This window comes from Mytilus trossulus, chromosome 9 (assembly GCF_036588685.1).
Source record: "Mytilus trossulus isolate FHL-02 chromosome 9, PNRI_Mtr1.1.1.hap1, whole genome shotgun sequence".
In the NCBI taxonomy this organism is placed as follows: domain Eukaryota; kingdom Metazoa; phylum Mollusca; class Bivalvia; order Mytilida; family Mytilidae; genus Mytilus; species Mytilus trossulus.
In genome coordinates this window covers 77,351,753-77,364,534 of record NC_086381.1, presented here as the reverse complement: position 1 = coordinate 77,364,534, position 12,782 = coordinate 77,351,753, and the positions used below count along the sequence as shown (strand labels likewise).

Genomic DNA, 12,782 nt, shown 5'->3' with positions numbered 1-12,782 from the left:
TCTGATCTGATGCAATCAAAATAATGATGTCAGATCTTGTATAGGTATTCTCAATAATCCTAAATTTGCCTTTTTCTGTTATATTCTAACAACAAACATGCCTTAATTTCAATCTACTGCTGTGATTCTGACCTTTGACAGAAACGATGCTTCATTCTCAATTGATCTAATATTTGTCCAAATATTTGTGTAACATATTTGTTTGACACAAATTTATTTACCTTAAGTTTGGATTATTATTAAACAACTTCTCCCGAAAAAAGAAGGAAAGGTACGACGTGTTTTGCTCATTCATAGCACTATCTACCAAAGCTAATGAAACTTTATAACAAACAGTATTGACTTCAAAAGTGGTTACCTCCAACTGATTAATTCACAAATGTTAATGCATAAACCACACTAAAGTTAGTAATATCACTTCTGCAACTTTGTTACAGTAGGGACAGTAGTAATTATGAATTATCCAATTATAAAACAATAAACTTTTCAAGAAAATGTTATTTGAGTTTCTCCTTACAGCTGGACAACCATTTTGCCAACTTGACCAATTTGCATTATTACACACCAGGTAGTTTCTTCAATTTGTTAATTGATTATTTGTACCTCACTTCTCAGTATTAACGGGATGGTATTACAATATATGAACTATTCAGACCACTCAATCACTAAGGTCCTTCTAATACTAAATGATTGGCATACATTAAAGACATTAAAAGAATAAGTTCGATTGACAGCATTTTCATAGATCATGTGCTGAATTGTTAGTGAAAATAAGTGTTGTAAAGAATACCATGCCATTATCTGACGTGTCTGTATATTAGTTAACATTAGTTCACTTACCTTTGGTACTTTGTCTTTATGAGTAGCAACAAACAAGATCTTTGGAATTCCGGTATATACTGCCTTACAATAGGTAAGGATACAGTTGACCCAGTGTTGTAGAAAAACTGAAAATACAATATATCAATACAATACATCTCTTACTTCCAGTTATATGGATTTTCGGGATAAATAGCTGGCTTGAGTTTGCAATATCGATATTGGTTTCTAGTAATTCCTTGTGTTTTTTGTCTGTAACTAAATACATAAAATGTTCTTTTATTTTTAAAGGTTATTGCCATTTCAAAGTGAGTTCTCTGACTCAATGTCACTATGAATTCAATTTTGATCACTGCCCATATCACCAAGTTAACAATATGTTATTTTCCAATGAATCATGGATTAATTCCAAAAAACCATCAATGGAATTTTGAATATTTAATTTGACCGAGTTTTATGCTAAAGCAATGTTGTTGCTAATGCAATAAAGATTCATTCATTTATTCATTCAATACCTTGTGAACCCCATTTGATTGAAATATATTAAAGATCGCGATTCCAAACACCTGTTTCTCTCTGGATTTTTCATTTTGTATAAAAGCTTCCGTCTGTCAGCATGTTTCATCATTGATTTCCATCCTCTTACTTACACCCTCTGGTTCAATCGATGAATTTAGAATTCGTATGATCAGTTAACAACAAAGTTCATGTTTTAATGATTTGTAAGTCTTGAACGTGTTATATGTTTATATTAATAATAGTTATCAAAGGTACCAGGATTATAATTTAGTACGCCAGACGCGCGTTTCGTCTACATAAGACTAATCAGTGACGCTCATATCAAAATATTTATAGAGCCAAACAAGTACAAAGTTGAAGAGCATTGAGGATCCAAAATTCCAAAAAGTTGTGCCAAATACGGCTAAGGTAATCTATGTCTGGGATAAGAAAAGCCTTAGTTTTTAAAAAAATCAAAGTTTAGTAAACAGGAAATTTATAAAAATGACCACATCATTAATATTCATGTCAACACCGAACTAGTACAAAGTTGATTAATAAAATGAATAGTTTCATAATAATACCTGCTGGGGTTGGAGTCATATGCTGCCCTGGAAAGCACAAGACATCAGGAACCTGTTCATGTAATCCTTTGCTTCCATCAAAAACAACAAGAAACAAAGCTCTATAGGTCATGAAGGTCTGGTGTGTTGTATAATAAACATACTGTCCACCAAAATCCCAGAAGATGAGTCTTCCAACTTTCATCTTGTACTTTCCACTCTTTAGGACTTTTTCCATTTTTCTTCTGATTTCATCTATAGTCATCTTTGCTTTCATTTTCTGTTTCAACTGCTGTCGTGATAGAGGCACACTGAAGGACGTCTCCGGTGATAAAGGTATGGCTGATGGGGGTTGGTTAGAGATAGTATCTGATGTGTTTGATGGCAGAGGCAATGCCATAGCTTGTGATTGCTGTAGGACACCTGGATTACCCATGTTATCGTCTTTACTTCCAGCAGGACTAATATCTGATGCTTGATGTTGGTCTAACTTTTCACTTGAATTTGTTCCCTTCTCGTCTCTTGAAGTCATTAAAACCTTATTGTAAACAACATCCATGGCGTTATAACTTCCTATAAGAAGAACAAAAAAGAATTCTAGTATAAAAAGTTAAAATAAATGCTTAACTTAAAGCGGGTGATTTTCGCGGTGTGTACATTTTCGCTTATTTTCGCAGATAGAACAAAATCGCCAAAATAAATTCCGCCAATTAAAAAGCGCACATGCAATAAAATTGATAAAAGTTTTTAATCTGCCAAAATAATTACTGCCTAAATATTTCGTATACCTTTTTAGATGTCAACCGCGATATTTTACACCCGCTAAAATAATCCGCTATACGGTGTTCTATATGATGCGCTTCTATGGCATTGTACATTATAGGGTGATAACATTCTATGTGTATATACCAAACACCAGACTACAATAGAAGTAGGAAGATGTGGTATGAGTGACAAAGATACAACTCCCCTTCCATGTCACAAATGTTAAAAGTAAACTATCATAGCACGTTAAGGTCAAAGTACGAACTTCGACACAGAGCCTTCAATCACACCAAACAGCAAGCTATACAGGGTCTTAACATTGACAACTGTTAAACTATTCAAACAGGAAAACCAACGGTCTAGATATAGGAAGATTTGGTGTGAGTGCCAATGAGACAACTTTCCATCCAAATAACAATTTATAAAAGTAAACCATGATAGGTCAATAATATATATATATATATATATTACCCAGATGCTTCGCAGGGCGCAGCTTTATAAAACCACAGAGGTCGAACCCTGAACAGTTGGGAAAAGTATAGACACAACATTCGAGCTTGATACAGCTCTGAATTTGGGTTGTGATTGAAAAGTTGACACAGCTTAGGTTTCTGACACAGAATAAATATGGTCTAATGAAATTATTTTATTTTGCTTTTGAGCAATACACTAGGATGTTGGATATTAATCTCCTTAAAAAAAAATTAATGAAGAAATTTTCATTTTAATTTCTGAAATCTAAAATGAGCAAAATTGTACCACCCCACCGACAAATGTGTATCTCCCTCCCAATTTTATTTTACCTCCCCTTTACCTTATTTCAAAAATAATCTCAATTCAAATTTCTAATGGAGTTTGCAACAATAATTACTCATTTAAATACCTCATTAAATATCAAAATATAAAATGACATACAGTCATGGTTAAAATTAATATTAATCAATAGTAACTAATAACTTTTTTTTACAGCTGATCATCTCAAGACAATCATCATTTCTGTATGCATAATTTTCAAGAAGTGTGAGGGAGGTAATCAAAGTATATATATATATATATATATATCACAAGAAACGATAAACAGTTATGAACCACATCAACAAAGACAACTACTGAACATCAGAAAGACTTGCAGCGGGACTAAAAATACCAGAGGGACAGTCACACTCATATATCGAAAACAAACTGACAACGCCATGACCAAAAATAAAAAGACAAAGAGACAAATAATAGTACATATAACAAAACATAGAAAACTAAAGACTAAGCAATACGAACCCCACCATAAACTGAGGTGATATCGGATGCTTCTAAGGGTTAGCAGATCCTGCTCCACATGTGGCACCCGTCGTGTTTATTATGTTATTACAAATCCAGTAAAAAGTATAATTCGGTAGGTCACATTCGTGTAAAGGTAAGGGTATTGTAGTTTCGACATAAGGAATATGTCCGATATTATCTGTGAAACGGTTATTCCATAACAGTCAACCAACTTGTGATTGCGTCCTTAAACTTTACGAAGGGATGATTTCAACTTCACCATTTGGAACTCATGGTTTAAACAATCTAATAGGTACCGACTTTCACTTTTATAAAGAACAATAGTGTATCATCCTAACATAGAAACACACACTATAAAATATAACAAGAGTGCACACTCTGAAACGTCTCGCCTTCTTTACTAATCATAGATATTATGTTGATAGACCAAATATAAAGCTTTATTACAACTGTCACATAAACTCAACATTAACCAAGAAAACAAAACATTGATCAATGAACCATGAAAATGAGGTCAAGGTCAGATGAACCATGCCAGGCTGACATGTACAGCCAACAATTCTTCAATACAAAAAATATAGTTGACTTATTGCTTATAAATTCAGAAAAACAGACAAAAACACAAGAACTTAACACTGAGCAATAAACCGTGAAAATGAGGTCAAGGTTAAATAAAACCTGCGAAACAGACATATAGATCATAAAATATTTCCATACATCAAATATAGTTGGCCTAATGCATAGAGAATTGGAAAAATTGACCAAAACTCAAAAACTTAACTTTGACCACTGAACCATGAAAGGTCAGATGAGACCTGCAGCTAGACATGTTCACCTTACAATCATTCCATACACCAAATTTAGAAGACCTATTGCATATAGTAAAAGAAAAACAGACCAAAACACAAAAACTTAACTTTGACCACTGAACCATGAAAATGAGGTCAAGGTCAGATGACACCTGTCAGCTAGACATGTACACCTTACAATCATTCCATACATCAAATTTAGAAGACCTATTGCATATAGTATAAGAAAAACAGACAAAAACACAAAAACTTAACTATAACCACTGAACCATGAAAATGAGGTCAAGGTCAGATGACACCTGCCAGTTGGATATGTACACCTTACAGTCCTTCTATACACTGAATATACTAGACCTATTGCTTATAGTATCTGAGATATGGACTTGACCACCAAAACTTAACCTAGTTCACTGATCCATTAATTGAGGTCGAGGTCAAGTGAAAACTGTCTGAGGGGCATGAGGACCTTGCAAGGTACGCACATACCAAATATAGTTATCCAATTACTTATAACACATGTATAATAAGAGAGAATTTAACATTACAAAAAATCTTAACTTTTTTTTCAAGTAGTCACTGAACCATGAAAATGAGGTCAAGGACATTGGACATGTGACTGATGGAAAGTTTGTAACATGAGGCATCTATAAACAAAGTATGAAGCATCCAGGTCTTCTACCTTCTAAAATATAAAGTTTTTAAGAAGTTAGCTAACGCCACTGCCACCGTAGCTGCCGCCGGATCACTATCCCTATGTCTAGCATTCTGCAACAAAAGTTGCAGGCTCGACAACAATTAACCTCTCACTTAGAGTAAAAATATTTGCAATTTAGCAATTTAAATTTTGATTGTAAAAAGACGCGTTGAAAAATGATGTCAAATAAAGCTAAATTTTGATTGGTATTGAATATCAATTATAACTGCACATGCAAAAATGTCTTAGATATAAATGGCTTGCATGAATGATTTCTTCAATTGATTGTACATAACTAATAAATGTATCTAACTCAAAAATGACAATACATAAACAAAAGCACCCCACCCCCACCCCCAATTCCTTACCAAACAAAAAATGTCTTAAAAACAGTAAACTCAAACTGTGTATTAAAATTTGAAAGAGAATTTGCGCTGACATAACTCCTAGAACAGATACTGAATAATAATATCATGTCGAGATGCATATGTAAATATTATGTCATTAGTATTATTAAAGTTTTGTGCTGTAATTTCAGATGGGTGCAATGGCAAGCATAAGACGGACAGTTTGATGATTATAAGGGACTAACGGGTCAACATAAAAAAGAAGATGTGATATGATTACCAATGAGACAACTGTCCACAAGAGACCAAAATGACACAGACATTAACAACTATACATGAAAGGCCTTCAACAATGAGCAAAGCCCATACCGCATAGTCAGCTATAAAAGGCCCCGATAAGACAATGTAAAACAATTCAAATGAGAAAACGAACGGCCTTATTTATATAAAAAAATAAAATATGTAACACATAAACAAATGACAACCACTGAAGTACAGGCTCCTGACTTGGACAGTACAACATAAGAATGAACTATACAAATCAGTTGAAAAAGGCTTAACTCATCAGATGGACAAAAATACAAGTGGACGTGGCCGGGTACTTATACACAAAAAGACACAATGCACAGATCTGAGAGTACTCGCAGTTATCTGACAGCTAGTTCAAAGCCACTAACAACTAATAAAAAAAATTGTAAGGGTTCCGCGGAACCCAGTGTCTCGCCTACTTTTGCTGTTAATCACACACTCATCAAAAATGATGAAAAAAATCAATAAAATTATTCCTCTCCATACTATCTTTTGATTGTCAGAAGCTTCTGTCCAAGTTTGGTAAAAATCCAGGCTAGTTTAAAAATCTTAAAAATGTTTTAAATACTTTAACTGCAGACTGTATGTAATGTTAACTGGAAAAAAACTTAGTCCATTTATAAGTAAATTACGGGAAAAATGGAATTTTATTTTTTACAAAATTTACTTCTGGATACTATCTTCTGATCATAAACAAGCTTCTGGCCAAGTTTCTTACAATTCCAGGATAGTTTAAGAAAGTTATTGAAATTTTAAAAACTTTAACCACAGAGTGAATATTTGTGGACGCCGACACATGATGCCCTGTTTGCATATAATGTTATAAAGGGACATAACTCAAGAACGTTAAAAGGGACGTCACCAAAATTCAAAATATTGTTGTTAGTTTTGTGGTAATGATCATAGTATATAGGTTTCAAACAAGAATGTGTCCATAGTATATAAATGTCCTTCTCACACTATCATTTTCTATGTTTAGTGGAACGAGTAATTGGCGTGACAATCTAATTTGGTATTTATGCTTCTCTGCAAAGCATCCGGTATTGAGGGATAATTGCATATACCTGGGTTTGGTGGGGTAACATTTTCAAGTATTGTTTCCCAATAATGCTTGGACAGACGTTTAGACGGACCGGGGTAACACTTAATCCCCCCTCCAATGCGACAGGGGCATAAACAAACATGCTCTTACCTGGATTTATAAGAATCCATTCTTTTGTTTGGACGTCAAGACCACAGCGACCTTCTAGAAGCGAGATACCATCTGTAGGATGTCTCCCTTCGGGAATGACGTCCCCCACTAATAGCTTCACCAGAGTAGTTTTTCCGACGGCGAACTGGCCAGTCACCATACAGCGCATGTCATACGATTTGTAGGTACCTTTACCCGTTAAACGATTTAACTGTTGTTTTTTCTTCAAGTTGTTATATTCTGTAAAAATGACAGGAATATGTTTCACTTAAATTATATGAATTCCAATGGTATCCGGGGGGAAAAGATGATAAAATTAATGATTAATGTGTCCATGGGACACAGATGATGCCCCCGCTTGCTTATATTGTTAATATAAAGGGACACAACTCAATAACAGTGAAAGTGATGCTACCCAAATTCATACTTGATCAAAGTTTTGAGGTAATAAGCATTGTGTATTAGCTTCATCACAAGTTGTAAAAGGCAAACTTAAGTTAGAGAACGGAAACGATAATTTAAGCAACTTTTCCATTTGTAAAGGGGCGTAACTCTAGAATGGTAAAAGTGATGCCACCTGCATTCAAACTTGATCTGTGTTTTGTGGTAATAACCATTGGATGGAGAGTTGTCTCATTGGCACTCACACCACATCTTCCTATATCTATTGTTTATAAGTTTAATACAATTAAGTTGAGACCAACTAAAGTTTAGAGCAGTATACCAATTTAGGGACGTATGTACGGCGCGACTGACAAACAAGGGTACACCTTAATGTCCCCAAAACAATGTACTAAATATACAAATGAACAGTACAACTGACTATACCAACTAAAATGAATTATGAATATAACATTGACTGGCAGGGACATTACTTAACTAGAGGCTCTCAAGAGCCTGTGTCGCTCACCTTGGTCTATGTGAATATTAAACAATGGACACAGATAAATTCATAACAAAATTGTGTTTTGATGATGGTGATGTGTTTGTAGATCTTACTGAACATTCTTGTTGCTACAATTATCTCTATCTATAATGAACTTGGCCCAGTATTTACAGTGGAAAATAAATTCTAAAAATCTACAAAAATGTATACAAAAAGTAAAAAAATGACTATAAAGGGCAATAACTCCTTAAGGGGTCAACTGACCATTTCGGTCGTGTTCACTTATTTGTAAATCTTACTTTGCTGAACATTATTACTATTTACTGTTTATCTCTATCTATAATATTATTTAAGATAATAATCAAAATCAGCAAAATTTCCTTAAAATTACCAATTCAGGGGCAGCAACCCAACAACGGGTTGTTCGATTCATCTGAAATTTGCAGGGCAGATATATTCTGAGCTGATAAACAATTAACCTCATGCCAGATTTGCTCTTAATGCTTTGGTTTTTGAGTTATAAGCCAAAAACTGCATTTTACCCCAATGTTCTATTTTTAGCCGTGGCGGCCATCTTTGTTAGTTGACCGGGTCACCGGACACAATTTTTTAACTAGATACCCCGATGATGATTGTGGCCAAGTTTGAATTAATTTGGCCCAGTAGTTTCAGAGGAGAAGATTTTTGTAAAAGATAACCAAGATTTACGAAAAATGGTTAAAAATTGAATATAAAGGGCAATAACTCCTAAAGTGGTCAACTGACCATTTCGGTCATGTTGACTTATTTGTAAATCTTATTTTGCTGAATATTATTGCAGTTTACAGTTTATCTCTATCTATAATATTATTCAAGATAATAACCAAAAACAGCAAAATTTCCTTAAAATTACCAATTCAGGGGCAGCAACCCAACAACGGGTTGTTCGATTCAGCTGAAATTTTCAGGGCAGATAGATCTTGACCTGATAAACAATTAAATCCATGTCAGATTTGTACTTATTTTTAGGTCTTACTTTGCTGTACATTATTGCTGTTTACAATTTATCTCTATCTATAGTAATATTAAAGATAATAACCAAAAACAGCAGAGTTTCCTTAAAATTACCAATTCAGGGGCAGTAACCTAACCAAGGGTTGTCCGATTCATCTGAAAATTTCAGGGCAGATAGATCTTGACCTGATAAACAATTTTACACCTGTCAGATTTGCTCTAAATGCTTTGGTTTTGAGTTATAAGCCAAAAACTGCATTTTACCCCTATGTTCTATTTTTATCTGTGGCGGCCATCTTGGTTGGTATGCCGGGTCACCAGACACAATTTTTAAACTAAATACCTCAATGATGATTTGTGGCCAAGTTGGGTTTAATTTGTCCCAGTAGTTTCAGAGGTGAAGATTTTTCTAAAAGATTACTAAGATTAACGAAAAATGGTTAAAAATAGACTATAAAGTGCAATAACTCCTTAGGGGGTTAATTGACCATTTTTGGTAATGTTTGACTAATTTGTAGATCTTTCTTTGCTGAACATTTTTGCTGTTTATAGTTTTTCTCTATCTATAATAATATTCAAGATAATAACCTAAAACAGCAAAATTTCCTTAAAATTACCAATTCAGGGGCAGCAACCTAACAACAGGTTGTCCAATTCATCTGAAAATTTCAAGGCAGATAGATAATGACCTGATAAACAATTTTACCCCTTTCTCAAATTTGCTCTAAATGCTTTGGTTTTTGAGTTATAAGCCAAAAACTGCATTTTACCCCTATGTTCTATTTTTAGCCGTGGCAGCCATCATGGTTGGTATGCCCGGTCACCGGACACAATTTTTAAACTAAATATCTCAATGATGATTGTGGCCAAGTTTGCTTAAATTTGTCCTAGTAGTTTCAGAGGAGAAGATTTTTCTAAAAGATTACTAAGATTTACGAAAAATTGTTAAAAATTGACTATAAAGGGCAATAACTCCTTAGGGGTCAATTGACCATTTTGGTAATGTTGACTTATTTGTAGATCTTACTTTGCTGAACATTTTTGCTGTTTACAGTTTATCTCTATCTATAATAATATTCAAGATAATAACCAAAAACAGCAAAATTTCCTTAGAATTACCAATTCAGGGGCAGCAAGCTAACAACAGGTTGTCCAATTCATCTGAAAATTTCAGGGCAGATAGATCTTGACCTGATAAACACTTTTACCCCATGTCAGATTTGCTCTAAATGCTAAGTTTGGGTCAATAGTTTCAGAGGAGAATATTTTTGTAAAAGTTTACGGACGACGGACGCCAAGTGATGAGAAAAGCTCACTTGGCCCTAGGTTGGAGCATTTTTCAATTTGACTTCATATATTGAAAAATGAAAAATGCTCCAACGTGGAGCATTTTTCAATTTGACGTTTGATATAATTGAAAAATGAAAAATGCTCCAATGTGGAGCATTTTTTGAATTTGACGTTTGATATTGAAAAATGAAAAATGCTACAATTTTTCATTATTCATTTACTGTGCAATTTTCAAATGTTCATTATTTAAATGTCTAATAATGAGAACGAAATGTAATGTACACATGAGATATTGTCCTGAAACTAGAAAAAATGCTTGTTTTTTGCCCCTTTTTGGCAGCTAATTCCTAAAATATTGAGGCAATTACCCCCATAATCAATCCCAGCATTCCCTTTGTGGTATGGTACCTCGCAGTTCAATTCCAGAGAGATCCATACACTTGAACACACGTTATTGTCTGGTAACTAAAAACATGCTTATTTTTTGCCCCTTTTTGGCCCCTAATTCCTAAACGTTTCAAGCATTTTTCCCCAAACTCACTTCAAGCTTTCTCTTTGTGATATGGAACCTTGTAGTATAATTTCAGAAGGATCCATACATTTACACACAAGTTATTGTCATGAAACTAGAAAAATGCTTGTTTTTTGCCGATTTTTGGCCCCTCATTCCTAAAATATTGAGGCAATTACCCCAAAAATCAATCCCAGCCTTCCCTTTGTGGTATGGTAGCATGCAGTACAATTTGAGAGAGATCCATACGCTTGAACACAAGTTATTGTCTAACCAGATGATCCGCAGGATGCAGCTTTATCCGACCGCAGAGGTTGAACCCTGAACGCTTGGGGCAAGTATGGACACAACATTCAAGCTGGATTCAGCTCTAAATTTGGATTGTGATTAAATAGTTGACACAGCATAGGTTTCTGACACAGAATGAACGTGGTCTAATGAACTTAAAATATTTTTTTGCCTTTGAGCAATTCACTATGCTGTTGAATATTAATCCTCTCAAAAAAATGATTGAAGAAATTTTCTTTTTATTTATGAAATCTGAAATGAGAAAAATTTAACCCCCCCCCCTTTTTTTTCACATCCCCCTTTCCCTTTTTCCAAAACTGATCTCAATTCAAATTTCTAATGGAGTTTGCAACAATAACTACTCATTTAAATACATCGTAAAATATTAAAATGTAAAATAAAGTGCTTGTCATCAATGAATGGTAAAGATTGTTTTAATTTATCAGTTGGTAGTAAAAGTGAATATACATTGTATATTGTATAAAACAATGATTTAAGTTGATTCAACTACTATTCTGGACAAGGAAAGATAACTCCAATTGAAAATTTCTTGCTATTGCACAATATTGTGCAATTAGATATTTCTTACTATTGCGCAATACTGTGCAATTGAACATTTCTTGCTATTGCACAATACTGTGCAATTGAAGATTTCTTGCTATTGCTGAATACTGTGCAATTGAAAATTTCTTAATATTGCAGAATACTTAATATAATAATTTTGGATCCTGATTTGAACCATCTTGAAAACTGCGCCCATGATAAAAAATCTAAGTACATTTTTAGATTCAGCATATCAAAAAAGCCCAAGAATTCAATTTTTGTTAAAATCAAACTTAGTTTAATTTTGGACCCTTTGGAATTTAATGTAGACCAATTTGAAAACGGGACCAAAAATTAAGAATCTACATACACAGTTAGATTTGGCATATCAAAGAACCCCAATTATTAAATTTTTGATGAAATCAAACAAAGTTCAATGTTGGACCCTTTGGGCCCCTTATTCCTAAACTGTTGGGACCAAAACTCCAAAAATCTAACCCAACCTTCCTTTTATTAGGTCCGAGACCACCATTGTCGTCTCTTGGTTTTTGTTGTTCACAAATATAGTCCCTAGTGTTGACAATGGGTTACTTGCCATTAATTTTTATACCCCTTCCAAATTTATTTCTCCATGTTTAATACCTCAAATTGCAAGTAGGGGGGTAAAATTACACTGTAAAAAAATTTGGGTCCAGATTTTTAAAGGAAAGTAGTGATTTGGTCCAGCTGAAAAAGGTTTAAAATTAGCACTTCGGAAGCTGTCAAAAGATTTCAAGACGCCCTAAACAGAAAATTGTCCATTTTTTGAGTTAGAGACGATGAAGTTTTCTATAATTTTGATATAATTTGTCCCAAAAGTAGTACAACACACTGTATAAGTTTCTTTGAGAAAGCGCAGGTGGGATTTTTTTATTTTCATTTATGTTCTAAAAGAAATGCACTACGAAATAATTGTGGTCTCAAACCTAAGAGGTGCAATCTGGAAATATAGAATCTG

General features: G+C 33.9%; 1 protein-coding gene across 1 annotated transcript in view; it reads right to left on the bottom strand.

Annotated features, from left to right (window-relative positions):
• Positions 1–12,782, bottom strand: part of LOC134684951 (uncharacterized) — a 66,177-nt gene that overhangs the window by 22,744 nt on the left and 30,651 nt on the right. Inside the window, exons 8-10 of the mRNA XM_063544273.1 lie at positions 7,275–7,514; positions 1,902–2,453; positions 841–947 (exon numbers count right to left, since the gene is read on the bottom strand). Coding sequence (XP_063400343.1) covers positions 841–947; positions 1,902–2,453; positions 7,275–7,514 — 899 coding nt within the window. The remainder of the gene's footprint in view (positions 1–840; positions 948–1,901; positions 2,454–7,274; positions 7,515–12,782) is intronic.